At 42.2% G+C, this 26776-nt stretch overlaps 2 protein-coding genes across 2 annotated transcripts in view; one reads left to right on the plus strand and one right to left on the minus strand.

Annotated features, from left to right (window-relative positions):
- Positions 1 to 1176: 1176 nt before the first annotated feature.
- Positions 1177 to 11987, plus strand: LOC115167222 (guanine nucleotide-binding protein G(o) subunit alpha-like). The gene is made up of 8 exons (XM_029721414.1): positions 1177 to 1649; positions 1811 to 1853; positions 6372 to 6513; positions 6789 to 6949; positions 7486 to 7614; positions 7727 to 7856; positions 7951 to 8104; positions 8270 to 11987. Exons 1-8 carry the CDS (start codon positions 1532 to 1534, stop codon positions 8455 to 8457), a joined length of 1065 nt encoding a protein of 354 aa, XP_029577274.1. The 5' UTR covers positions 1177 to 1531; the 3' UTR covers positions 8458 to 11987.
- A 781-nt stretch (positions 11988 to 12768) lies between these two features.
- The window catches only part of LOC115167218 (conserved oligomeric Golgi complex subunit 4), a 28752-nt gene continuing 14744 nt past the window's right edge, over positions 12769 to 26776 (minus strand). The window contains exons 4-19 of the mRNA XM_029721409.1: positions 20452 to 20626; positions 19617 to 19810; positions 19420 to 19525; positions 19147 to 19304; positions 18997 to 19055; positions 18733 to 18866; positions 18524 to 18642; positions 16907 to 17073; positions 16601 to 16766; positions 16332 to 16394; positions 16100 to 16213; positions 15750 to 15842; positions 15598 to 15681; positions 15390 to 15491; positions 14900 to 15028; positions 12769 to 13316 (exon numbers count right to left, since the gene is read on the minus strand). Of these exons, the coding sequence (XP_029577269.1) occupies positions 13182 to 13316; positions 14900 to 15028; positions 15390 to 15491; positions 15598 to 15681; positions 15750 to 15842; positions 16100 to 16213; positions 16332 to 16394; positions 16601 to 16766; positions 16907 to 17073; positions 18524 to 18642; positions 18733 to 18866; positions 18997 to 19055; positions 19147 to 19304; positions 19420 to 19525; positions 19617 to 19810; positions 20452 to 20626 (1998 nt within the window). The 3' untranslated portion in view covers positions 12769 to 13181. The remainder of the gene's footprint in view (positions 13317 to 14899; positions 15029 to 15389; positions 15492 to 15597; positions 15682 to 15749; positions 15843 to 16099; positions 16214 to 16331; positions 16395 to 16600; positions 16767 to 16906; positions 17074 to 18523; positions 18643 to 18732; positions 18867 to 18996; positions 19056 to 19146; positions 19305 to 19419; positions 19526 to 19616; positions 19811 to 20451; positions 20627 to 26776) is intronic.

Consider the following 26776-nt stretch of genomic DNA (forward strand, 5'->3'; position numbering starts at 1 on the left):
TTTATAGACATATTCTATTCTTATTTACAATAAAAGTGACTCCAAAATGACACAATACATTATTTACCATTCATTTCTATTGGACACAAAATAATCTGAAACACAACCAAAACAAACAGCAAATGCATCCAACAAGTTTTCTAGAGTCACAAGCTTAATGTAATCATTGCGTGCTAGGAATATGGGATTATTTCTCAACCGAACGGTTCACCCGATATGGATGAAAATACCCTCAAATTAAAGCTGACAGTCTGCACTTTAACCTTATAGTCATTGTATAATTCCAAAGTGCTGGAGTACTGTACAGAGCCAAAACAACAAAACGTGTCACTGTCCCAATACTTTTGGAGCTCACTGTATGTCCTGTTGCATTATGGTAAGAGCTTGGGGCATAGTTTATAAAGGCTATAGGTTTGACCTGGCGAAGGATTTTGCGGAATGTACTTGTAAGGCTGTAGGTTTAAATGGTAATTCAGGCTTTTGGTGTCAGTGTAGTCCATTGTAAAAACCCTCACACCTTACCACTCCACTTTTTCCGCATGTGGATTAGAAGCTTTTAATGTGCACACACATACACAAATAGAGTTACACACACATGCACAGAGAGACACAGACACAGAGACACACACAGATACACACACATTCACTTTTACACATACTGCACTGCAGACATAAACACACGCACACACACCCATAATGCATACATGCAAGCAACATAACACACACACACAGGATAAAAGCAATTGCTAGATTAATAATTAATACAATTGAAATTTAATGATATTGTGTTGTACTACCTTGTGTAGCCTATTGTTGCTGTTGACATTACATGAGCAAGGCCCTTAACCCTAATTGCTCCTGTAAATCGCTCTGGATAAGAGTGTCTGCTAAATGACTAAAATGTCAAATATAAAAAGGCTAACGTTATAGGCTAATGTTTACCCACTCCTAGTGGATTATACAGTCTATTTATAAGGACACGGAAGACAAGAATAGCCCACTTCCAGTATCGTGCGAGACCACGCCCTTGTATAATAAAAAGGCATATTATACATTGTATATTCAGCGAAATTATTCCACGAAAGCAAAATGTGTCTATAAAATCCCCCTTTGAATGTGGTCGCATCTGACGATTAGCGCTTGCCTTGGCTCTGACGTCAACGAGATTGTCTGCGCTAGGTGAGTCTCGCGCACACTGCCTTCCCTTCCCCTCTGCTCTCTGTCGGTTATTGTGAAGAGATTGAACGATGAGATCGCTCGCGCTCGCTGTCATCAGTGCCGCCCTATAGAGACCCCTCAGCCCCGAGGCTCGAACACAACGACCCCACCCCCCGCTCCAAGAGGGACGGAGCGCAATCCATAGAGCCACGGAGAAAAAACCCTGTTCGGACCCGGCTTCATTTGCCCTCAATCCGGGCCTCATGCTGTAGCAGACTGAACGAGCGAGAGAGAGAGACAAACATACAGATTGAGTCGGCGAGGGACAGGGCGGAATAGAGGAGAGGAAGGGATTGTTCATTCGGCTCTAGACATGGGATGTACACTCAGCGCAGAGGAGCGCGCTGCTCTGGACAGGAGCAAAGCCATCGAGAAAAACCTGAAGGATGATGGAGTCACTGCCGCAAAGGAGGTGAAACTGCTACTGCTTGGTAAGACACCGTTTATAACGGGGCTGCCCGTTCTACACAGTTCGGTTGATGTTGATGTAGATTGCAGAGAGCCGGGTCGGGGCGGCAAGCGCTCTCCGTGGTCCTGATGTCATGTCACCCTAAAGACGACCGACTCTCACTCTGCTCTCTATTCCCTTTAGGGGGAGGAGAATCGGGCAAAAGCACCATCGTCAAACAGATGAAGTAAGTGCTGTTTTTTCTGACATAGGTGTCTTTGACGAGGCCTGAGATTGCGCCTCCCCTGCCCATAGTGAGGCTGAGCCGCTAGCTCCGCCATGTTTCCTCAGAGACCGTACCTCTGCCAGTGATTCGAGCACCTCCTGTAGACGGTAATCGGAGGCGGTGCTCACGGTCAGTAGCAGGCCGCAGGGGTGCTGTCCACTGATATGGTGCTGAAATTTACCCAGAGGTTTTTTATGTGTCTATCGAAAAAGAGGGAGGGCGAATACATGGGTGTTTGTGACTGTGTGTGTGTGTGTTTGTGTGTGTTTGTGTGCAGCCAATGTGTGTGTATGTGTGTATTAGTGTGGTCACTACACTACAGTTCCATTAGCAAATATCTCTGCTTTAATCTTAATGGCTTTAAGTGCCTGATATCGCTGAGAGTACTTTGCCTATAAAGCGGATTTACTCAGAAAATGTGGCATCTAAAACCTCATCTAAACCTTTCCCTTTCTAGTCTAAACCACTCTCTCATCTAAATCACTGTTCTTTTTCTAAACCCTGTTACTAGATTTCTTCTTTAAAGAAGACCTCTGTATCCAGGGCCCAACCGGAAAAGCACATTATATAATATTTTCATGCACATAATAAAACATGACTGTTGCTATGCAGACATCCTTTCAAAAACCCACAATTTCAAAAATGTTGGGTTCAGTGCATTCACTGTACCTCAGCTCAGTCTCATCTGCCCCACACACACCCTGCTTTTTCCATCACACACACTACTCCCTCTACTCCACTCTGTTTCCTTCCATTCTAGCACTCTCTCCATATTTAATTATCCTGGGGGTTCTCCCTAGCGGTACAGACAGTTACCCAAAAGCATCGCTCAGGAGCGGCTTCTGTTGTGAACTACATATGTTACATTGGTTATATTACATAATGCCAGGATCAGGAAAGGGAAAACTGATCCTGGAGCTGAGATAGCATTGGCTCCTTGTGTGTGGACATATGTGTGTGCATTTGTGTACTTTTGTATGTATGTATATTGATAATGGTGTGTGTGTGGATGTGCTTACATCCATACGTTTATTTGCTAGAATTTTATTGACACGATAAACCCCTTGAGATACCCAATCATGTTTTACAAAGGAGTGTAATAATAATAATAATAATAAATATATAATTCAAAAATCATGGGCATTAATATGGAGTTGGTTCCCCCCTTTTCTGCTATAACAGCCTCCACTCTTCTGGGAAGGCTTTCCACTAGAAGTTGGAACATTGCTGTGGGGACTTGCTTCCATTCAGCCACAAGCATTAGTGAGGTTGGGCGATTAGGCCTGGCTCGCAGTCGGCGTTCCAATTCATCCCAAAGGTGTTTGGTGGGGTTGAGGTCAGGGCTCCGTGCAGGCCAGTCAAGTTCTTCCACGATCTGAACAAACCATTTATGTATGGACCTAGCTTTGTGCATGGGGGCATTGTCATGCTGAAACAGGAAAATACCTTCCCCAAACTGTTGCCACAAAGTTGGAACCACAGAATTGTCTAGAATGTCATTGTATGCTGTAGCGTTAAGATTTCCCTTCATTGGTACTAAGGGGCCTAGCCCGAACCATGAAAAACAGCCCCAGACTATTATTCCTCCTCCACCAAACTTTACAGTTGGCACTATGCATTGGGGCAGGTAGTGTTCTGCCAAATGGTGAAGAGTGATTTCTCTCTCCAGAGAACGTATTTCCACTGCTCCAGAGTCCAATGTCGGTGATTTTTACACCACTCCAGCCAATGCTTGGCATTGTACATGGTGATCTTAGGCTTGTGTGCGGGTGCTCGGCCATGGAAACCCATTTCATGAAGCTCATGACAAACAGTTATTGTGCTGACGTTGCTTCCAGAGACCGTTTGGAACTCAGCAGAGAGTGTTGCAACCGAGGACAGATGATTTTTACACGTTACGCGCTTCAACACTCGGTGGTCCCATTCTGTGAGGTTGTGAAGCCTACCACTTCGCGGCTGAGCCGTTGTTGTTCCTAGACGTTTACACTTCACAATAACAGCACTTACAGTTGACCAGGGCAGAAGAAATTTGACGAAACTGACTTGTTGGAAGGTGGGATCCTATGACGGTGCCCTGTGGAAAGTCACTGAGCTCATCAGTACGGGCCAATCTATTGCCAATGTTTGTCTATGGAGATTGCATGGCAGTGTGTTCGATTTTATACACCTGTCAGCAATGGGTGTGGCTGAAATAGGTAAATTCACTAATTTGAAGGGATGTCCACATACTTTTGGCCATGTAGTGTAGCTGCGAGCAGCAATGAACGGGGTTCTCAGGATGACAGAAAGGACACAAGATCAGAGTGGATTTACAGTGGTTTAAATAAACAAATAAAAACCGATTTTTGATTTGTCAATAACTCAGCCATCTTTTGATCTTTTCTCAAACTAAGTTAAAGCAAGTACTGTGGGCCTACATTTCAAATTTGGTGTCATTTGGTCCTATGGTTCATAAATAGAAGATGTTTGAAGTATTTTGAGCATATTTTAGCATTTTAGTTAGTGTATGTGCTAATATGCATCTACAGGTGGCCATCTTTGAATTCATCAGTGTTATTTTCTCAAACTCGTAAGGGACTATTGTGATGAGTACAAAGACCACATTTGGAGTGAATTTGACTTTTAGTCCATGAGAAGATTCTTTTTGTGATTTTTTTAAGCATTAGCATTACATAGTCAAAAAAGTGAATTGTTAATAGTTTCCTTCTTTTTTTAAAGATCTCAATGCCAAAGTTAACATGGTTCATCATGTTAATGTCTTTGCTGACTATAAAAGTTTCAAACTGAAGTGAAGTGGATCTATTTATAACTCAGCCATCACTTAACCAATCCCTTAGTTTTTCTCAAACTAAGGAAATGCAAGAGTACTTTTTTTTAAAGGTTTTCACAAATTTCCAAGATGGAGGAAAATCTATCCCGAAGGACCTTATGGGTCCTTGTGGCAAATTTGTTCAGCTTGCGGAAAGACACCTACATGCAAAGTTTCAAGTGTTGAGGTCAAACGGGCTGCGGATATGAGGGTTTAAGTGAGACTGCTTATAACAACGTCACCTACAGGCCAATCGGTGCCATTGTAACAGTGTAGCTTCCGTCCCTCTCCTCGCCCCTACCTGGGCTCGAACCAGGGACCCTCTGCACACATCAACAACTGCCTCCCACGAAGCATCGTTACCCATCGCTCCACAAAAGCCGCAGCCCTTGCAGAGCAAGGGGAACAACTACTTCAAGGTCTCAGAGCGAGTGACGTCACTGATTGAAATGCTATTAGCGCGCACCCCGCTAACTAGCTAGGCATTTCACACCGGTACACTCACCCCCCTTTTGACCTCCTCCTTTTCCGCAGCAACCAGTGATCCGGGTCACGGCACCAATGTAACAGTGTAGCTTCCGTCCCTCTCCTTGCCCCTACCTGGGCTCAAACCAGGGATCCTCTGCACACATTAACAACTGCCTCCCACGATGCATTGTTACCCATCGCTCCACAAAAGGCGCGGCCCTTGCAGAGCAAGGGGAACAACTACTTCAAGGTCTCAGAGCGAGTGACGTCACCGATTGAAACGCTATTAGCGTGCACCCCACTAACTAGCTAGCCATTTCACACCGGTTACACCATTTTCTTTGACCAAGTTAATCATGGACTAATTTTTCTGTGTGCCAAATTAGAAAAAAAGTGTGTGTGTGTATGTTTGTATGTAGCAAGGTAAATTGATAATGGGATACAACAATCTGTATTATTTAAAACCAACAGCTTAATTATAAAAAAACAATAATGTTTTAATAGAATTTAATCATAGTGTACTAGTACAGACTGGCAAAGTGGTGCACACACATTTAAGAAAGGCACATACTGAGGAAGGCTATACAGCTTGAACATCTGTGTAAATAAAAAAATATAAGAAAAGGTCATTGAAAAATGTGTTACATAATGTGTGAACCACCTTACTTTGTAAGAATAAGATCTTCATACCTATGGATTATTCACCTTTTGAAGTCGATGGTATACTTCTTTAGTGTATTCCAGACTAGGCTGGTGTAATGGATTTATAATCTGATCCTCAATATCAGAGCATTTCACGTCAATGTTGTTAAGAGTGGTTTAAATGTACAGACCACTTTTGCCATTACAAATCTGAAACCTTAAGTGGCTATATTGGCTGCTGCTGATGCTGCTGAGGTGTGAGTGTTTGTGTGTGAAAGAGAGAAGAAAAGAGAAGAGGGGTAGCAGCCAGTGATGTGCTGCGTGTATCTGGGTGTGTGCTAAGGAGCAGGTGCTGCTTGATACTCAGAGCTCAGAGACAACCCTGTTCTTGGTCACATGCACGCGCGTACACATGCACATACACTAAAGCGTCTGCTGAAATGTGGGTTCACTGAAGTATGAATGTTTGTGTGTGCGCGCTCATGCATGGACACTTAGCCTACGTACAGTACGTGTGTGTGTTATTTTGTATGTGTTCTGATGTGTGTGTGTGTATGCAGGATTATCCATGAGGATGGCTTCTCTGGGGATGATGTGAAGCAGTATAAGCCTGTGGTCTACAGCAACACCATCCAGAGTTTGGCTGCCGTCCTCCGAGCTATGGACTCTCTGGGCATCGAGTACGCAGACAAGGACAGAAAGGTGGGTACATGCTCCCTGCACCGGGTAGGGTTCATCATAGTGTACAACCAATGGCCCTTTCAAAACCTTACTTCAAAGTGCACTGCAAAGCAGACCTCAATGAGGATTCCAGTGGGGTATGGTGGTACAGATCCAGGTATTCAGCTATACAGTCTTCAGCTCATATGTGTCTTAATAAATCTATGCATGTGTTTTTGTTTGTGTATGTGTGCTTGTGTAAGTGTGTGCTTACACATATCTTTTGTACATAATATCTTATGTATGTGTGTGTCCAGGCGGATGCTAAGCTGGTGTGTGATGTGGTCACTCGTATGGAGGACACAGAGCCCTACTCAGCAGAGCTGCTGACAGCTATGAAGCGTCTGTGGGCCGATGCCGGGACCCAGGAGTGTTTCAACAGGGCCAGGGAGTACCAGCTCAATGATTCTGCTGCCTAGTGAGTACACACTAAGGGACCAAACATATCAGAATGCATGAGACTTTTAATTAAGCACAATTCATGCTTTGACGTCAATGAGAGATTTGTGAGAAAGTTCCACTTACATAACATACTCACATAAACTGAAAATTGGAATTAGCTACCTGTTCTTGAACAGTAACACAGTGCAAAGGTTAGTCTTTGAAGTGACTGCGTTGGTTAGTCTTTACAGTGCAAAGGTTAGTCTTCGCACTGTATTTTTGAAGCTCTACACTCTTAGAAAAAAGCTTTCCAAAAGGGTTCTTCGGCTGTCCCCATTGGAGGGGACTTTTTGGTTCTAGATACAACCTTTTTTGGTTCCAGGTAGAACACTTTTGGGTTCCATGTAGAGCCCTCTGTGGAAAGGGTTCTACTTGGAACCAAAAGGGTTTTACCTGCAACCAAAAAGGGTTCTTTAAAGGGTTTTCCTATGAGGACAGCCGAAGAACCCTTTTAGGTTCTAGATGGTACCTTTTCCCCCATTTCCCCCTCTCCTTCCTTCTTTCTCTCATTAGCTACCTGGACAGTTTAGACCGTATTGGTGCTGCTGACTACCAGCCCACCGAGCAGGACATCCTGAGAACCCGAGTCAAGACCACTGGCATCGTGGAGACCCATTTCACCTTCAAAAACCTGCACTTTAGGTTACACCCACCACACACACATAGATTTACACATACAGTACACAACCAGTCCAGTATATTTGTTTGTAGCATATTTGTAGTGTATGTTATGGTACGTTTACGTTTCTTTTAGGCTGTTTGATGTTGGAGGTCAAAGGTCAGAGAGAAAGAAGTGGATTCACTGCTTTGAGGATGTGACGGCCATTATCTTCTGTGTGGCGCTAAGTGGCTATGATCAGGTTCTGCATGAGGATGAAACCACTGTAAGTACTTCACACACACTTCATACTACTCACAAACACACCACACATATTCTCAAACATGCATCTCATCTGTCTTATTTGGTCTTTTCTGCAGAATCGCATGCACGAGTCCCTCATGCTCTTCGACTCTATCTGTAACAACAAGTTCTTCATTGACACCTCCATCATCCTCTTCCTCAACAAGAAGGATCTGTTCGAGGAGAAGATTAAGAAGTCACCACTGAGTATCTGTTTCCCTGAATATACAGGTAAGACTTCCCTCCAGTCCGCATATACACAAACTCAGACAGACACACATGCACAACAGATGGTCGTACATCTCTCTCACTCTCTGGCGCTGTATCTCTTCCTCTCCCACTCTTCTTTCTCCTCTCTCTCGCCCTCACCCACCTTTCCTCCCAATCCTCCCATAGGTGCTAACACTTATGATGATGCTACCGCATACATTCAGGTGCAATTTGAGAGTAAGAGCCGTTCGCCCAACAAGGAGATCTACTGTCACCTGACCTGTGCCACTGACACAGGAAACATCCAGGTAGTGTTTGACGCAGTCACTGACATCATCATCGCCAACAACCTGAGGGGGTGTGGCTTATACTGAGGCCTAGCCCTGCACAGAGGTTGCATTGGAGGGTGTGAGGTGGTTAATAATAATAATAATTTTGATGATATTAAAAGGCATAATTATGTAAATCTACACGTCCAAAGGGACCCAAAGAGCTGCCGCCAGACACCACGACGGATTCTTTGCCATGTTCTGTTCCTCTATTCCTTTTTTTAATTTCAGAATTCCACCACCCCTCTTTTGTTTATTTGTTATCAACATGTGTTTCCTACTGAATGTCTTTCATGTTTTGTTGTTGATTGTATGAACAACTGTAAGATGTGAATCAGAAAAGGGAAGGTCCAAGGGGTATATTCTGTTTTCGTGCCATGTTTCGCAGCAAATTAGATAGAAATGTTATGCATAGAGCAGAGAAGGTCCTCTTTTCATTGTGATAGAGATTTGTGTCAGTTCTAAACATAACATCTCTATCTGCAACATCCAGAACATTGAGCCCCAATGAATGTACCCCTTGGTGCTCCGTTTGCAGAGGTGATGTTGTGCTCTAGGTGATGATGTAATAGGGGAGGTACTGGTAGCTGGGGCGCGTAGTGGGGGTTCTGTCCAGCGTTGGATAGAACCCCCCTCTCTGTTGGACTCACACAGGGCTGCTGTACATGAGCTCCTTCTGCTCTGTTTTATTTCTCTCTCTTTCAAACATCCAGAAGGGGGGGGCGGTTATGTTTGTGTGGCAGGCTCTGCCATTGGTCTCCTGCAGTGTGATGAAATGCCTGTCAGCCAATGATATATCTGTGTCGGGAAAGTGTGATATCAGTGCCAACCTTCTGAGCATGACAGATAGGGGAATAGAATTAGAGATCATTGATCACTTTCACACTATCTTTACAATATAATGTAATTGAAGGGACGCGTACGCTTTATTATCATCAAATTATTTATGGGTTTTATTTCAACCTCATGCCCTCCATGCTTCCTCCTACCTCCTAGAATCCCGTGCCACATATTTATTTCCTGTCCTGTCAGACCGGTGGAACACCACTTCCTGTCTCAGTCTCAGAGGGTCTAGAGCTGCTCTGATGGACCGTCTCAAATGTCACCTCCCATGTAGTGTACTACTTCTTCAAAAGTAGTACATCATATGGGGAATAGGTTATCATTTTAGACTTGCACACTCAAGTCCACTGGTCAGTGATGTATCATATGGTTGTCTCCTGGTCTCCTCTCACTTATCACTTATCACTGAGATGAAAGGACTGGATAGGTTTCCACCGTGTTGTTTTCACTCACTAGTCCTTACAGATTTGTAGTTTTAGGAGAGGACAGCCACAGACCACTGACCAGTCTCTCTGCTTGTTCAAAAGGGTCTTCCTAGGTGCTGCTTAATATGATAATAAAACATGAATATGTGAATGCTCAGTTATTTGGAAGTTGAGGTAATTTGTAGATTAGATAAGCCACACAGTGCTTAGCTCAGGATGACCCTTGTAAACAAGCATGCTGAATTCCAAATCCATTCATACTACCCTCTCTAGGCATTCCTGTAGATTTGAAAGGATTTGATTGGTTTAACCTTTTCATGTCCATAACGGAAATGTATAATATCCTTTAGTACACATGTTCTCTGAGTTTACTGATGGACAAATGTGAAGAATTTTTTTACATCGGTCAAAGAGTTTGTCTACAATGTGAGTTTTTGATATTGTACTATATTTAGTCTTTGGACACATGGGGTTACTGTTTTTTTTACACATTTCATGAATCAAGTCCTGTAAATACATGTTCAAATGATCAGATCTTTTACATTTTTGACATATAGATTGACCGGACCAATATATATATATATATGAAAACAATACCTAAAGAATCCACACACACACTCCTAGAGTGCATGCAGTATAAGCTCATCAAATGCAAGTCAATAGAGACTGGAGAGTGAGTGATTTTACAGCATTGTCCCTCTTTCTCAGATCTTAAACATGTTCACATCTTAATCTTTTTTGGTATATAGATTGTCTGGACCAATATATAAATATAAAAACAATATCTAAGGAAATCCACACACACTCCTATAGTATATTATACAGCATAAGCAAATCCAATGTAAGTCAATGGTGAGTGAGGCCTGCTACAGCATTCTCCCTCTTTCTCTCCCTCTCTCACAAGCACACGTGTGTGTATACACACCACAGACATCAATGCACACCTGTGTGTGTGTATGTCTGTGGTATGTGTGTGTGTATGTCTGTGCTATGTGTGTGTGTGTGATAAAATTACTCCATTGAATTTGCTTATACTGCATGTGGATTTATTTACATATTGTTTTTATATTCATATATTGGTCTAGAGACTCTATATAGCAAACATTATGATCTGAACATGTGTAAGATCTGAGAAAGAGAGAACATGTTGTAAAATGTATCTCTCTGCAGTCTTCATTGGATTTGCAAATACTGCATGTATTCTAGAGGTGTGTGTGTGAGAGAGTGAGTGGATTTCTTTCGATATTGTTTTCATATTTATATTGGTCCGGACAATCTATATACCAAAAATGATTAAGATCTGATCATTTGAACATGTATTCACATGACATGATTCAGGTAATGTGTAAAACACAGTTACCTCATGTGTCCAAAGACTAAATATAGTACGATACAGAAATGGCTGTAGTTCACAAACAACGAGTTGAGTCATCTATTTGGCATATTTGGGCTTAAACAGGTCAAAGAACAATACTTTAAGCTTTTAAACTATATAATTCTGAAATGTATTTCAAAATACATATGCTGAAGTCATTTTAATGATTATTATTGTCACAAAATCCCAATTTTGGAGGTATGATAGATAATGACTATCTTAAAACATCAATGTGGCCTGTCTAGACACTTGTACTAACTATGTTATCACCAAATGTAATGCATTTACACCAAATAGAATTTGATCAGTGGCACATTTTGATATTGTACTAAATATAGTACATGGAGGTGAATGGGTTAGACAATATGGTAATTGTGTCACCTTCTCTTCTGATAGAGTGGGTGCTATTTTTGCCAAATTGCTTATATATATATATATATATATATATATATATATATATATACACACACACATACATATATACAATCGTTTTAGATCTACAGGCGTGCCCAAGCGGCAGGGGCTGGGGTAGAGTTGGAATTCAGCAGCAGTCTCTCAGTGGGGAGTTTGGGTTAACCCTAACCCCTACCCCCTGACCTCAACCCTGAGCAGGCCACAGTCAAACCCCGGCTGTCAAGTTCTCTCTTTTCACAGAGGAAAAGTACTGCTCTCCACTCATTCACCTGAAGATGCATCCTATCCCTCTATCACGTGTCATTCCTCATTTCTCTCAATCCCCCTTTCCATTTTCATCTTAAACACCGTACTGTATATATATGATTATACCAGATTTCTTTTTTTTTTACTGTGAATGCTTTTGTTCTGCACCCCTTCCTTCTCCGTAGTTTATTGGTTGCTCTCTCATGTGGAATGTTTGTGCTGAGCCAATCGAATGTTGTGTTTACATTAAAGCCACACTTTTCCTAACTATTCCCGCGGCCATATTGAGTATCTTTTTCCATGTCTGTCTTTCTCCCAGTGCTTAGTTTGAAATCAACCCAAAGCTCTTCTCATATTCTCATTGATCTGAAATGATCGGATGGGTGCAATATGGTAATAGCTCCATTGACTCTTATGGTTGGATCGGTGGACTTTCCTCCATACTGCCTACATGTCTAATCCTCTCAGATCTACCAGAAGTGTCCAGGGGTAGATTTCAGACTGAAAACAGGTCTTCTATGCCTCATGAGAGCATAAGGCTTAGATTCAATCCGATCTGCGTTATAGCGCCATTGACATTTAAAGATAATTTCCGATTGAGCTGACATATACAGCGTTTACAGTGAATGCGGTCTCCACGAAAACATTGCCTTTAAAAGTGCATGGCCAAAATGGCAGATCGGATTGAATCTAGCCCTAAGACTTTGCCATCTACATATGTATGGAACATCATGTCAGGAAATATTGGAAAGTAGCAGCTATCAACAGAATTCCATTTTCTAAGATCGTGGTCTATCTTCTAGATTAGACTTTGTCATCAGTTAAAATGTGTTATTTATATATTGAATGATGAGTCTAGATCAGCCGTCTGACCTGGTTCTGTTAGTTTGATGGATTCTATGTTCATTACTGGGTCATTTCAGTGTCAGAAAACATAGGCACACCACTCTCCACCAGAGAGTATAGCGCTCGTCTGTCCCTGCGTGCCCCGTTTCAATATGATGGATTCCGTTAAAGGGCTTTCAATATAAATTAATGACAAAAAAAGACATCTTCGAGAGAACACTTTAATATTTTACATTTAATATGTTACATAATATTTATTAATCCAAGCCAAAAGGCTCAAATCCATAATCCCACTGTTCCACAATCCCATAGTTCCATTACTGCTGTTACTCCTGGCTCTGATTGGCTGTATGAAGTAGCATTAACTACAGATCTAGGATCAGATCACCCTACCTCAAACCTAACTGTAACCATTTGGGGGTTAAACAAATATCTATCACTGTATCTGTAGTTAGGGGCAACCTCTTCCTCCACCTCCTATGAGGCCAGCAGAGGTTAGGAGCAGCAGGGACTTCCTCTCAGGGGATCCACCTGCACACTCCTCTTTTTCCTCAAAGACCAATCAGCATGAGTCTAGTCCCATGTAACATGTGCACCAGCACATTTTCTGGGTCGCAGGGTTAGAGGCGCAGCCTCTTGATGTCCTCACTGCGGAAATCGATGCGGAGCGCCAGAACCTGCCGGACCTCCGCTGGGGTGAGACGCCAAGTTAGAGGGCCAGAGTTCGGGCCCCAGTAATCCAGGATCTCTGTTACCTAGAAACACAAAAACATACACACAGTTCTGAGAACAGGCCTGTGTATACAGAGACATGAAAGTCTACAAAGTGAGAGGGTCAGTGGTAAATAGATACAGTGCATTCGAAAAGTATTCAGACCCCTTGACTTTTTCCACCTTTTGTTACGATACAGCCTTATTCTAAAATTGATTAAATGTTTTTTTTCTTCCCCTAATCAAACTACCCACAATACCCAATAATGACAAAGCAAAAACAGGTTTAGTTTTTTTGCAAATTTATAAAAAATAAAAAACAGAAATATTTACAAAAGTAAAATAACACAAATAACATTTACATAAGTATTCAGACCCTTAGTACCTTTTGAAGCACCTTTGGCAGGGTTACAGCCTCGAGTCTTATTAGGTATGACGCTACAAGCTTGGCACACCTGTATTTGGGGAGTTTCTCCCATTCTTCTCTGCAGAACCTCAAGCTGTATCAGGTTGGATACTGAGCGTCGCTGTACAGCAATTTTCAGGTCTCTCCAGAGATGTTCGATTGAGTTTAAGTCCGGGCTCTGGACTTTCTCTGGACATTCCCACAGCATGATGCCGCCACCACCATGCTTCACCGTAGGGATGGTGCAAGGTTTCCTCAAGACGTGACACTTGGCATTCAGGCCAAAGATTTCAATCTTGGTTTCATCAGACCAGAGAATCTTGTTTCTCATGGCCTGAGAGTCCTTTAGGTGCCTTTTGGCAAACTCTAAGCAGGCTGTCACATGCCTTTTACTGTTGAATGGCTTCCGTCTGGACACTCTACCATAAAGGCCTGATTGGTGAAGTCCTGCAGAGATGGTTTTCCTTCTGGAAGGTTCTCCCATCTCCACAGAGGATCTCTGGATCTCTGTCAGAGTGACCGTCAGGTTCTTGGTCACCTCCATGACCAAGGCCCTTATTGATTGCACAGTTCGGCCGTAAAGCCAGCTCTAGGAAGAGTCTTGGTGGTTCCAAACTTCTTCCAATTAAGAATGATGGAGGCCACTGTGTTTTTGGGGACCTTCAATGCTGCAGAAATGTTTTGGTACCCTTCCCCAGATCTGTGCCTCGACACAATCCTGTCTCTGAGCTCTACGGATAATTCCTTTAACCTCATGGCTTGGTTTTTGCTCTGACATGCACTGCCAACTGTGGGACCTTATATAGACAGGTGTGTGCCTTTCCAAATCATATCCAATCAATTGAATTTACCACAGGTGGACTCCAATCAAGTTGTAGAAACATCTCAAGGATGATCAATGGAAACAGGATGCACCTGAGCTCAATTTCGAATCTCATAGCAAAGGGTCTGAATACTTATGTAAATAAGATACCCGTTTTTTATTCTTAATAAATGTGTAAACATTTCTAAAAACCTGTTTTCACTTCATCATTATGGGGTATCATGTGTAGATTAATAAGGGAAAAAAATTATTTAATCAATTTTAGAATAAGGCTATAACGTAACAAAATGTGGAAAACGTAAAGGGGTCTGAGTACTTTCTGAATGCACTGTATGTGACCCCATCTATGTGATTGTGTGTGGGTTGAGAAATGTGTGTGTGTGTATACTGCAGATTACCCGCTCCAGGTTGAGGATGGTGGCCATCTGAGTGAGCCGAGCAAACTTGTCCCTAATAGTCCAGGTGGTGACAGTAGTGAGGTAGGCCACCAGAGAACGCAGCTCCTTATCAAACTGAAGCCCTCCCAGCTAAGAGACAGGTGCAATAAGGGGTTAAAATCATGAGCAGGAAACAGAAAAAAGGTATCCAGACCAGCAATTAAATATTTAAACAAAGACCACATCAAAAAGGATCAAAGGATCAAACGGAGAACATCCCAAAAAAAGAAAGAGGGGATACGCGGCCTGCAATAAAATGCTTTAGTATCCTTGCGCTAAATTACAGCACACACACCGCCTAAAGAGGCAGATGCCAAGGGGAAAGAAGCTTAATCTACCATCCTTCTGGAATCATAAATAAAACATTAAAAGAGGACCTCTTATCATTACGTCACAGATGTGCATGCGGTAGGTGTGATGCCACCCTGTGGCCAGGCCTGGGATATCTCACCCTGCTGAAGGTGCACTTCAGGACAGTCTTCTCCATCTCCATGGAGACCAAACTGGTCATGAGGCTGGTCAGTGTGTCGTAGATAACTGAAGAGAGCCCCGCCTGAGAGAACAAGAGAGAGAGATTATAGAGAGGGGGAGAAGAGAAAGAGTTTGTAAAATGCTAATGTGGGAGATGTATTCCTGAGGCTAAGCAAAAGTAAGGTTACCTTGAACTCTGCCATGAGCTGCTCGAGGTTGACGATGAGCTGCTGGACCCAGGGGTCGTTGGCCTCGTACTCATTAAACTCCTCCTGCACAAAAAAAACAGTACAGTCACACACTGGGGGGAAAGGGAGTGGCCTAGTGTGTGTGTTCGTACCTCCTCTATGTTGTGTGAGATGGACAGGAAGCTGCTGATCCACGGTTTGACCTGAGGCTTGATGGCTGTGGTGTTCAGCTCCGTCAGGCCCTCCTGAGGGTCACAACTGAGTTAGTTCTAGTCCATACAGATTAGACACACTGGTGACGTTTTGTAGTTGTATATTGCCTATCCATGTAAATTGGTACACAATTCAGTTTATCACTGTGACTTACAAATAAATGTTGCTGCTAGTACTACTACTGTTACTAGTATTTCTTGCACAATGAGGTCAAAGACCCCCTTAACACAACTGCACAGAGACAGATCATGTGTGACTCTGATCTGAGTATATTTCTGCGTCCTTCAACCTGCAAGAGATCCTTGAACTTGCTGGACGTGTTGACGAGGTCTGACAGACAGCTGTCAATCTTAGCTTGCTCTCCTGATCCCGCCCCCTGAGTGAACAACTTGGAGCAATCACTCTGAGAAAGAGAGAGGGGGAAAACGTCATTATCTGTGGTATACTATACATAATGTGTCTTATTGAAATGTTACTCTTTAGAAAACTAAAGAGATGATATAAGCAGTAAGCTAACTCACCTCCAAGTTCCGCTTCAGAGTGGTGATGTTCTCACTACACACCTCCACGTTATTCAGAGTCACCTGGGATAGAAAGAAAGACGGGTGTGAGTGAATGTATGTGTCTGTTGTGTGTTTATCATCAGGAATGCTGCCTTAGTGTGCTCTCTGTGACCAGTTTGTGTTTTAGACTGTGTGTGTTTCTTACCAGGAACAATGCCATGGCATGTTCTGTGCATTCAATGTTCAGTTTGGCGGTAATTGTTTGTGTGTGTTCACAAGTCCCTCACCAGGAAGGCAGCCTTGGCGACCTCTGCGCTGTCAATGCCCAGGTTATTGAACTTGCCCTGCTGCAGGCTGCTCTGCATCAGACTCACTGCACTGCTCACCCCACGCTGGATGTCCTGCAGCGTGGTCGCAGGGAAGCCCTGCCTCAGCTTATTATACAACACCTCCCTGAGAGAGCGAGACAGAAAGGTGGGGAGAGAAGCATGGGTTGGTGGAAGACAGAGAGAAAAAGGAGAGTGTGAGAGCTGGAAGGAGATTCAAATGAGTGTTCAAATGATTGATTGAGTGTGTGTCTAACTACTGTCTACCTGAAGTCAGACTCTAGCACTGAGGTTGAGTGGTTGATCATGGCACACAGGCAGTCAATGCTGGAGCTGGACAGAGCTCTGCTGATGCACTTCTTCACAATGTAGAAACAGTCATCCACCATGCTGGATGTCAGCTGACCCTTCTCATATGTATCCATAGCTACAGCCTAAGAAGAGAGGGGCAAAGGGAATTAGTATAATCATTATTACTATTATGTGGTTATACAGTGAGGGAAAAAAGTATTTGATCCCTTGCTGATTTTGTACGTTTGCCCACTGACAAAGAAATGATCAGTCTATAATTTTATTTGAACAGTAAGAGACAGAATTAAAAAAAAATCCAGAAAAACGCATGTCAAAAATGTTATAAATTGATTTGCATTTTAATGAGGGAAATAAGTATTTGACCCCCTCTCAAATCAGAAAGATTTCTGGCTCCCAGGTGTTTTTTATACAGGTAACGAGCTGAGATTAGGAGCACACTCTTAAAGGGAGTGCTCCTAATCTCAGCTTGTTACCTGTATAAAAGATACCTGTCCACAGAAGCAACACACTACGCCGTGAAGGACTGAAATCCTGAAGCGCCCGCAAGGTCCCCCTGCTCAAGAATACATATACATGCCCGTCTGAAGTTTGCCAATGAACATCTGAATGATTTAGAGGACAACTGGGTGAAAGTGGTGTGGTCAGATGAGACCAAAATGGAGCTCTTTGGCATCAACTCAACTCGCCGTGTTTGGAGGAGGAGGAATGCTGCCTATGACCCCAAGAACACCATCCCCACCGTCAAACATGGAGGTAGAAACATTATGCTTTGGGGATGTTTTTCTGCTAAGGGGACAGGACAACTTCACCGCATCAAAAGGACGATGGACGGGGCCATGTACCGTCAAATCTTGGGTGAGAACCTCCTTCCCTCAGCCAGGGCATTGAAAATGGGTCGTGGATGGGTATTCCAGCATGACAATGACCCAAAACACACGGCCAAGGCAACAAAGGAGTGGCTCAAGAAGAAGCACATTAAGGTCCTGGAGTGGCCTAGCCAGTCTCCAGACCTTAATCCCATAGAAAATCTGTGGAGGGAGCTGAAGGTTCGAGTTGCCAAACGTCAGCCTCGAAACCTTAATGACTTGGAGAAGATCTGCAAAGAGGAGTGGGACAAAATCCCTCCTGAGATGTGTGCAAACCTGGTGGCCAACTACAAGAAACGTCAGTCCTTTGAGATTGCCAACAAGGGTTTTGCCACCAAGTACTAAGTCATGTTTTGCAGAGGGGTCAAATACTTATTTCCCTCATTAAAATGCAAATCATTTTAACATTTTTGACATGCGTTTTTCTGGATTTTTTTGTTGTTATTCTGTCTCTCACTGTTCAAATAAACTTGCCATTAAAATTATAGACTGATCATTTTTTTGTCAGTGGGCAAACATACAAAATCAGCAGGGGATCAAATACTTTTTTCCCCTCACTGTATATGTATACTGTGTATCAAGGGTATTCAAATCCGGGTTTGAGGATGACGACAGCATTGCTGGTTTTCATTATTTTCCTTCTAATGAGGGGCTGATTCAGGGATAAAATGAAACCCCTGCTGTATATTTAGAAGTGGTGACTAACCTTGCTGACAGTCTCCCTCATGTAGTACTCCTCCATTGGAATGTAGTAGCCAATCAGCTCCTGCATGAGCTGGCCCAGCATGCAGTGTTTCAGCAGTTTCTCCACATTATGCTTGTGCTCTGTAGCAAGAAACAAAGACAACCAAACTTACTAACACAGTCAACAACATGTGTACAGGGTTTTATAAGTGTGTGTGTTGGGTGTCTTACCTTGGACGATGCCAGATGTTGCCGTAGCATCTCCAACCTCGAAGTCGGCCATCATGCGACGGCGCAGGAATCTTAAGTAAAGCTCCGACCTGGCATTCATCAGAGTGACTTCCAGTAATACAGGATCCAGCTCCCTACACACACAGATGAAACACAGGTGAAACGCATCATAAATACGCATAGTACACATGCATTGCCCTCCACACCAAAAGATGACATTGAGTAATGCTGTTGAAATAAAGTAGGCTGAACTGTCACACTGACCTGGGTTCAATCTTCTCAGTGGGCATACTCTTCATCATGCTGCTCTGGACGATCTGAAACTGCAGGCAGAGACATTCAATTTAATAACACTTTCTTAATATAGTCTGTAATTTAAAGATCTAATTAATTGAATGCAATTGACACACAGACCTTGTTGTGGTAGTCTCTCTGTTGGATGAACTTGTCAACTACTTTCTGGGCCTGTCGGTCACACTCCTGCTGCAGGTGAGTGATGAGAGTATACAGGTAGCCTGGACCATAGTACGTCTCAACGATGGGCTGGTGGGTCTCCACAACACGAGCTATGCCTGAAACACACACTAAATATTTTCTACCAATTCTATTGACCTATACATACACACAAACCAACACGTTTACAGACATGTCTAAAGAGACACATCATCATTATGGTCAGTCTCTCACCCTCCAGCAGCAAAGTCAGTGTGTCAGCAAAGACCAGAGCAGCTCTCCTCTCTCCCAGCTCTCCTCCCACAGCCAAGAGCAGGTTCTCATCTGCTTTAGAGGCCAGCTGAGAGAGAGAAAAAGACAACCGTGAAGATAAACAAATGTACAAGCATTAACGCTCACACGCACACTATTGCATGGACAACCCCACTCACTTGGCTGCAGAGGTACTGGCCAAAGCGAGCCAGGCCTTGCTCGTGGAGTCCAAGCAGAGGGAAGATTTTAAAGAATCTTTCCACCTGCGCCAGATCACCCCTGGTAACAGCCTCATCCAGTCTCTCCGCAACCAGGACTTTCAATCGCTGCTCTGCCTCTTGAAGCATGGCCAGGCTAGCGTCCACAGCACTGCCTGAGCAGAAAATAGTATGAAAGACCGCACAGAACACGTTAGAAGGGACTGTGACAAAAACTGAAAGCAATGCAGATCTTACTTTCTGCACATTACCTGATGAGCTTCCCAGATTTCCTGAACTTTCCAATGCATTTCAGTAACTGTGATCCAAATTCAAAAATGTTTTACACCTTTCCCATATTAAAGTAATTTGACATATTTTCTTATTACCCTTATGAACATAGAAACTTGGATCTGTGCTAGAATGGTTAAAAGGGTCATCAAATAAAAAATCCCACATCGGTGCATCTCTACAAAATATTAACGTCTAAAATCCGTTAGAAAGTATGTAGAAATGATAATGGACCTTCCTATTTTTAAATAACTAATAATCATTAATTTTGACAAAACAAAAATCGATTTAAAATGATTTAGAAATCCCAATGCGGCCCTCGATACAAAATTATTACCCATCCCTGCGCTATCAGGAAGAGTGATTATAGGAACGTTCAATAAATTCCCTGGATTTCCAGAAATCCTATTTGGAGATTCCAGCTCAGTCCAACCAGGTTTCCTGGAAAACCAGGGAAATTATTGAAAGTTCCCGGAATTTTACAACCCTAGTTGTGAGTTGTGGTAGAACATAGGGGCAACCTTACTCTCTTCTCCCTGGCGACTTAGCTCAATGACTGATTGGTCGAGAGAAAGGTAGCGGTGGATGTGGGCGGCAGCCTGTTCGTAGTCCTCATTGTGTAGCGCCGTCTGAACGCCGTCTGTGCAGAACTTCAGGTCCAGGATGTCATCAGCCCGCTGGATAACCTTATAAAGCCGGGTCTGTGAACACACATACAAACAGCGCGTCATTACATCACTCATTGGAGCTGATGGGAACATAGTTAAGAGAGGGATTAGGATATAAAAATTATGTCTACACACATACAGTAAGTGTGTGATTAGCTTGGTTTTGATGCAAATGTTCAAAAATCTGCATTAAGAAGATGTATGCATTTTCCCACCAGTGGGAAACGGACTTATTGCGGATAAAAATCAGTACGTGATGATGTAGTGCACACAAAATGTACATATTCGCTTAAGTTGTCATGTACTGAATACATTTTTTTTAAAGTTCAATGTGTTTCCATCGCATTTCCAACTAGTTTTGTCACAAAAACTGTTGCATTAAATAGCAAATGTGCCTACTCTGGTATTGGCCAACAGTTTGCAGATACATCTAGGCTAGTCTACATGAGATTATTTTGGATAAGAGCGAGAATATTTTTATTTGTCAAATAGCAGCTAAGCATCGATCCTCATGTCACCAGAATAAGACCCTCAATATTTATTGGAAAGGAGTATCAAGCTCATCAGTACTTTCATCACCCTGTGAAGTTCATCATCACTTATTTCCACACACCATATCATTGTGTGACTCCAAGTTTACCTCGATATGATGGTCACCACTACCAACAAACACCCCATAATATCTGTCCCTCTGCCCTCCCTAAATCGTGGGATTGAACGGTTCAGCAGACTTTTAGCCCTCCATATCTGGCTACGAGACAACTGCAGCTCTGTGAGTGTAACATTTATTGACAATTGTTATACCTTCTGGAAACAAAGCTCTTTTTATAAGGAGGATGGGACCCAGCCAAATTGTTTGAGTTCCTGGATCCTTTCCCAGCATTACAATGACCCAAAGCATTACAAAGACAATGACTTATCAATGACTCAAAGCCCAGCTCAGTTCATCCCTACCATTGTGTCAATGAGTTGTCAAAATTCTTCAGCAAACTAACATTATCCCAGGGACGTTGGAAGACACAATGTAGGTAACCAAATTTATTTCCCTCTTAATGCTTCTGCTGATCCCACAACTATTGTATGCAGTAATCATGTGCCTATGAACCAGAGATCTACTGAGCCGGTGTGCCCTGGTAGGAAGTCCACTGTGTGCAGCTCACCCTGCATTAACATAAATAACATGAGCATGTATACATCTGCTAAGCTTACCAGTAAAGCAATGAAAACAATGTTTATGTTGTATTAATAAGACCCCTCCCCCTTACATTTATGGGGTCCTAGACTACAGATTAACAATATATATTCATTATAAAAGGTTTAATATTGTTCCACAGTCTTTTCTAAATATCTAGCTCTTATAAAGAAACTGTCTGAGAAATGTGTGACTGAGACAGAACTCTGCAGGGGAGTATAAGAGACAAGTCAGACATTCCACTATAAATCAACTAGAGGTTGACCGATTAATCGGAATGGCCGATTAATTAGGGCCGATTTCAAGTTCTCATAACAATCGGTAATCGGTATTTTTGTCCACCGATTATTTTATTTTTTTATAAATATTTTTTAACTAGGCAAGTCAGTTAATGACGGCCTAGGAACGGTGGGTTAACTGCCTTGTTCAGGGGCAGAACGACAGATTTTTACCTTGTCAGCTTGGGGATTCAATCTTGCAACCTTACGGTTAACTAGTCCAACGCTCTAACCACCTGCTTTACATTGCACTCCACGAGGAACCTGCCTGTTACGCGAATGCAGTAAGAAGCCAAGGTAAGTTGCTAGCTAGCATTAAACTTATCTTATAAAAAAACAATCAATCAATCATAATCACTAGTTAACTACACATGGTTGATGATATTACTAGTTTATCTAGCCTGTCCTGCGTTGCATATAATCGATGCGGTGCGCATTCGCGAAAAAGGTCTGTCGTTCCAACTTGTACCTAACCATAAACATCAATGTCTTTCTTAAAATCAATACACAAGTATATATTTTTAAACCTGCATATTTAGTTAATATTGCCTGCTAACATGAATTTCTTTTAACTAGGGAAAATGTGTCACCTCTGCAACAGAGTCAGGGTATATGCAGCAGTTTGGGCCGCCTGGCTCGTTGCAAACTGTGTGAATACTATTTCTTTCTAACAAAGACAGCCAACTTCGCCAAACGGGGGATGATTTAACAAAAGTGTATTTGCGAAAAAAGCACAATCGTTGCACGACTGTACCTAACCATAAACATCAATGCCTTTCTTAAAATCAATACACAGAAGTATATATTTTTAAACCTGCATATTTAGCTAAAAGAAATATTAACCAGGTGAAATTGTCTCACTTCTCTTCCGTTCATTGCACGCAGAGTCAGGGTATATGCAACAGTTTGGGCCGCCTGGCTCGTTGCGAACTAATTTGCCAGAATTTTACGTAATTATGACATAACATTGAAGGTTGTGCAATGTAACAGGAATATTTAGACTTATGGATGCCACCCGTTAGATAAAATACGGAACGGTTCCGTATTTCACTGAAAGAATAAACGTGATAGTTTCCGGATTCGACCATATTAATGACCTAAGGCTGGTGTTTCTGTGTGTTATTATGTTATAATTAAGTCTATGATTTGATAGAGCAGTCTGACTGAGCGATGGTAGGCACCAGCAGGCTCGTAAGCATTCATTCAAACAGCACTTTCGTGCATTTTGCCAGCAGCCCTTTGCAATGCATTGCACTGTTTATGACTTCAAGCCTGTCAACTCCCAAGATTAGGCTGGTGTAACCGATGTGAAATGGCTAGCTAGTTAGCCGGGTGCGCGCTAATAGCGTTTCAAACGTCACTCGCTCTGAGACTTGGGAGTGGTTGTTCCCCTTGCTCTGCATGGGTAACGATGCTTCGAGGGTGGCTGTTGTCGATGTGTTCCTGGTTTGAGCCCAGGTAGGAGCGAGGAGAGGGACGGAAGCTATACTGTTACACTGGCAATACTAAAGTGCCTATAAGAACATCCAATAGTCAAAGGTATATGAAATACAAATCGTATAGAGAGAAATAGTCCTATAATTCCTATAACTACAACCTAAAACTTCTTACCTGGGAATATTGAAGACTCATGTTAAAAGGAACCACCAGCTTTCATATGTTCTCATGTTCTGAGCAAGGAACTTAAACGTTAGCTTTCTTATATGGCACATAATGCACTTTTACTTTCTTCTCCAACACTTTGTTTTTGAATTATTTAAACCAAATTGAACATGTTTCATTATTTATTTGAGGCTAAATAGATTTTATTGATGTATTATATTACGTTAAAATAAGTGTTCATTCAGTATTGTTGTCATTGTCATTATTACAAATAAATAAATAAATAAATAAATAAATATACACACACACACACACACATATACACACACATCGGCCGATTAATCGGTATCTGCTTTTTTTGGTCCTCCAATAATCAGTATCAGTGTTGAAAAATCATAATCGGTCGACCTCTAAAATCAACTTGGGGAGTGGACATTTACTGCTATTTTAGATAACACAAAAATGATTGTTTATATAGCTGTGTAGGCATGGTTTTGGTTTCATGAGTAGAAGGTAATGACGTAGGCAGTAACATCACTAAGATATATGACTGTAGGAATAATAAAACAACTCGGACCCTTTTCTATTTTGCAGAACTTACTCGGAAACATGCGTGCTATGTTCCTGTTGTCAACTTCTGTCTGCAATTGCATTAATAAAGATTTTTGAATTATTTAATTAAAGATATTGTCAGAATGCTAATTTCACCAATGATTGACAAGGAACAAGGAATTAACCCCAACATTTGGTGAGCTAGCCAGGAGTGAGTGTCCAATCTGGTTGGAGGAGATTACACACCATGGTGCCAGAGCTCCAAATTAAACAAGGTAAGCAGACACCTGTTTAATCTAAGTGTGTAATTAATTGGCATTCACTGGTGTGGTTTACCTCTAACAAGTAAGCGGCACCTCACTCACTCTAAAATATAGACATACACTTTGAATATGACAGTCGGATTTTAGATTGGAGAAATTACATAACGGGCTCTTGGTGAAATGCATGATGTCAATATAGGATGAATGAAATGAATGATTGATTGATGATTTTTATTTTATTTGTTAGAGGTAATTCAGTGACAATTACCCCTTACTAGTTATTTTATTTTGGAGAGGTGGCTTGACGAGGCTGTCTGAGGCTACCCTATCTTACGAGGGTGGCCGGTATTATTTGATTGAGAGCTAAATTATCTATTTTTATTTTGGGTTGTAATGCGGGCGACCATTACTGAATACTAGTTATTTTTTATTTTGAAGAGGTACCCAGTGAATGAGTTGAGTTGGTTATGAATAGTGGTCATTTTGTGTGAAATTTACCAAGTGAATGAATTGAGTTGTTATGAATAGTGCGTTGTATGTTTCATTGTTTGTTTGTCTGTGGATTATGGCGGGGTTTATTGGGTAATGGCCCAATGGTGGAATAAAAAGTGAGGAGTAGGAGAGAAGTTATTTGAATAAAAGGTTGAACGTATTTGTTAGTGACACTTTCCTACCATAGGACAGTATTGGAAATGTACAACCCTTAGTATACCAGTAAAAGTATTAAAGGGAAGTTCTGTAAAGATTTTCATAGAAAGTTACTTTGTGATTCTCTCCCCACCAGGTGGCACTGGTGTATAACATCTTACTGTTACTCTACACCCTTAAGATATAATATTAGGAATTGAAGTCTAGCATGCGGTTGTCTCTGTGAGGCCCGTGTGTGAAATATATTTGAGTTTAGTAGAACCGTTTACTATAGCCTGGAGTAAGTGAGAGTAGAATTAGGATTTCAGTATCACCCACTGTTGTTTAATACACACTGAAAGTAGATATAAATTCCTCTCTATAGGCATATTGATACATATTACACCCACTTTAGGATAACCCTATAGAAATTGGAAAACACATTACACGCAGACTATCTAAATAAAAAGCCGGAGCACCATGGCACAGTCAAACCAGAATGAGGAGATAGGAGCAAGGAGCAATGAAGCCTGTCACGCCTGTTGAATATATGCAAAATAAGTTTCCTGCTGTGGAATTTACATTCACTTTTAAGAAATGGCATGTATGGACAGAGATGGCAGGAGAAAATAGATATCCAAGGAAATATATCCAATATCAGAAGGAAAGAAAAGTATCAGGACAGAGGCAGAACAGGAGTACTCCCCACCGCCCCGCTGCCGTATGAGAATAAACCCAGAGGACCCCTGGGAGAATATACACAGATCTACCCTCTCATACCACTGACAGAAGAAAATGGAGAAGCAACCACAATTATCCTCAAGGGAACTCTGAAGGAGGTGGATGACACAACAGCAGCAACAAGCGACATGAGAACAATAGAATTGGATGAAGAAAAAAAACAAGGCACAGTTCCTGGAGGGAGTTGTCCCTCGCCACCCCAACTCACTCCACAAAAAGGAACAGACTGGAAGGCCCTAGACATCTGCTCAAGTTGTTTCTACAGGCTCACCACAACCACAGCCTGCAGCTCCCCCACAGTCACACCTGTGAACCTGGTGCCTGCAGGGTATGTGCTTTTCACCACTCTGCATTATGGTGACCCACAAACATGGACTGGAAGAGGAGGTGGGCCCGCCAGAGCCCTTCGTGAATGAAACAACACTCAATGCTGGACCTGTGGGCAGTTGGGGCACATGAGTTCAGTGTGGGGGAAAGGAAAGAGGAAGAGGTTACAACAGGGGCAGAGGAAATTTTGGGCCTGACAGAGGAAGAGGAAACTCCCCTGCTACAGTGTCCCCAGTATGAATTCAATGATGGAAGAGAAGAGCCAATGGTTACTCTTAATGTTAAGGACATGATCTACCATTTCTAATAGACACTAGAACTCTCTGTTCCTGTTGTTTGGGCTTCTCTGAGCAAATCACCAGTAATAATAACAGGGACATCGGGACAGCCCATGAATGTGTACTGGACAAAAACTTGTTTGAAGAACCTCTGCTTGACTCTGACATGGTGCTCGTTGATGGTTTGCCTATATACAGCTGAAGTCGGAAATTTACATAAACTAGTTTTAATGACTCCAAACTAAGTGTTTCAACCACTCCACAAATTTCTTGTTAACAAACTATAGTTTTGGCAAGTCGGTTAGGATATCTACTTTGTGCAT

The sequence above is a fragment of the Salmo trutta genome, chromosome 29 (assembly GCF_901001165.1).
Source record: "Salmo trutta chromosome 29, fSalTru1.1, whole genome shotgun sequence".
In the NCBI taxonomy this organism is placed as follows: domain Eukaryota; kingdom Metazoa; phylum Chordata; class Actinopteri; order Salmoniformes; family Salmonidae; genus Salmo; species Salmo trutta.

What these genes read in the sequence shown, in the direction of transcription:
- LOC115167222 (XM_029721414.1), top strand. Translation starts at nt 1,532, where the DNA reads ATGGGATGTACACTCAGCGCAGAGGAGCGCGCTGCTCTGGACAGGAGC. An exon ending in ACGCAGACAAGGACAGAAAG is followed by an intron (nt 6,514 to 6,788) that starts GTGGGTACATGC and finishes GTGTGTGTCCAG; the next exon opens with GCGGATGCTAAGCTGGTGTG. An exon ending in CTCAATGATTCTGCTGCCTA is followed by an intron (nt 6,950 to 7,485) that starts GTGAGTACACAC and finishes TTCTCTCATTAG; the next exon opens with CTACCTGGACAGTTTAGACC.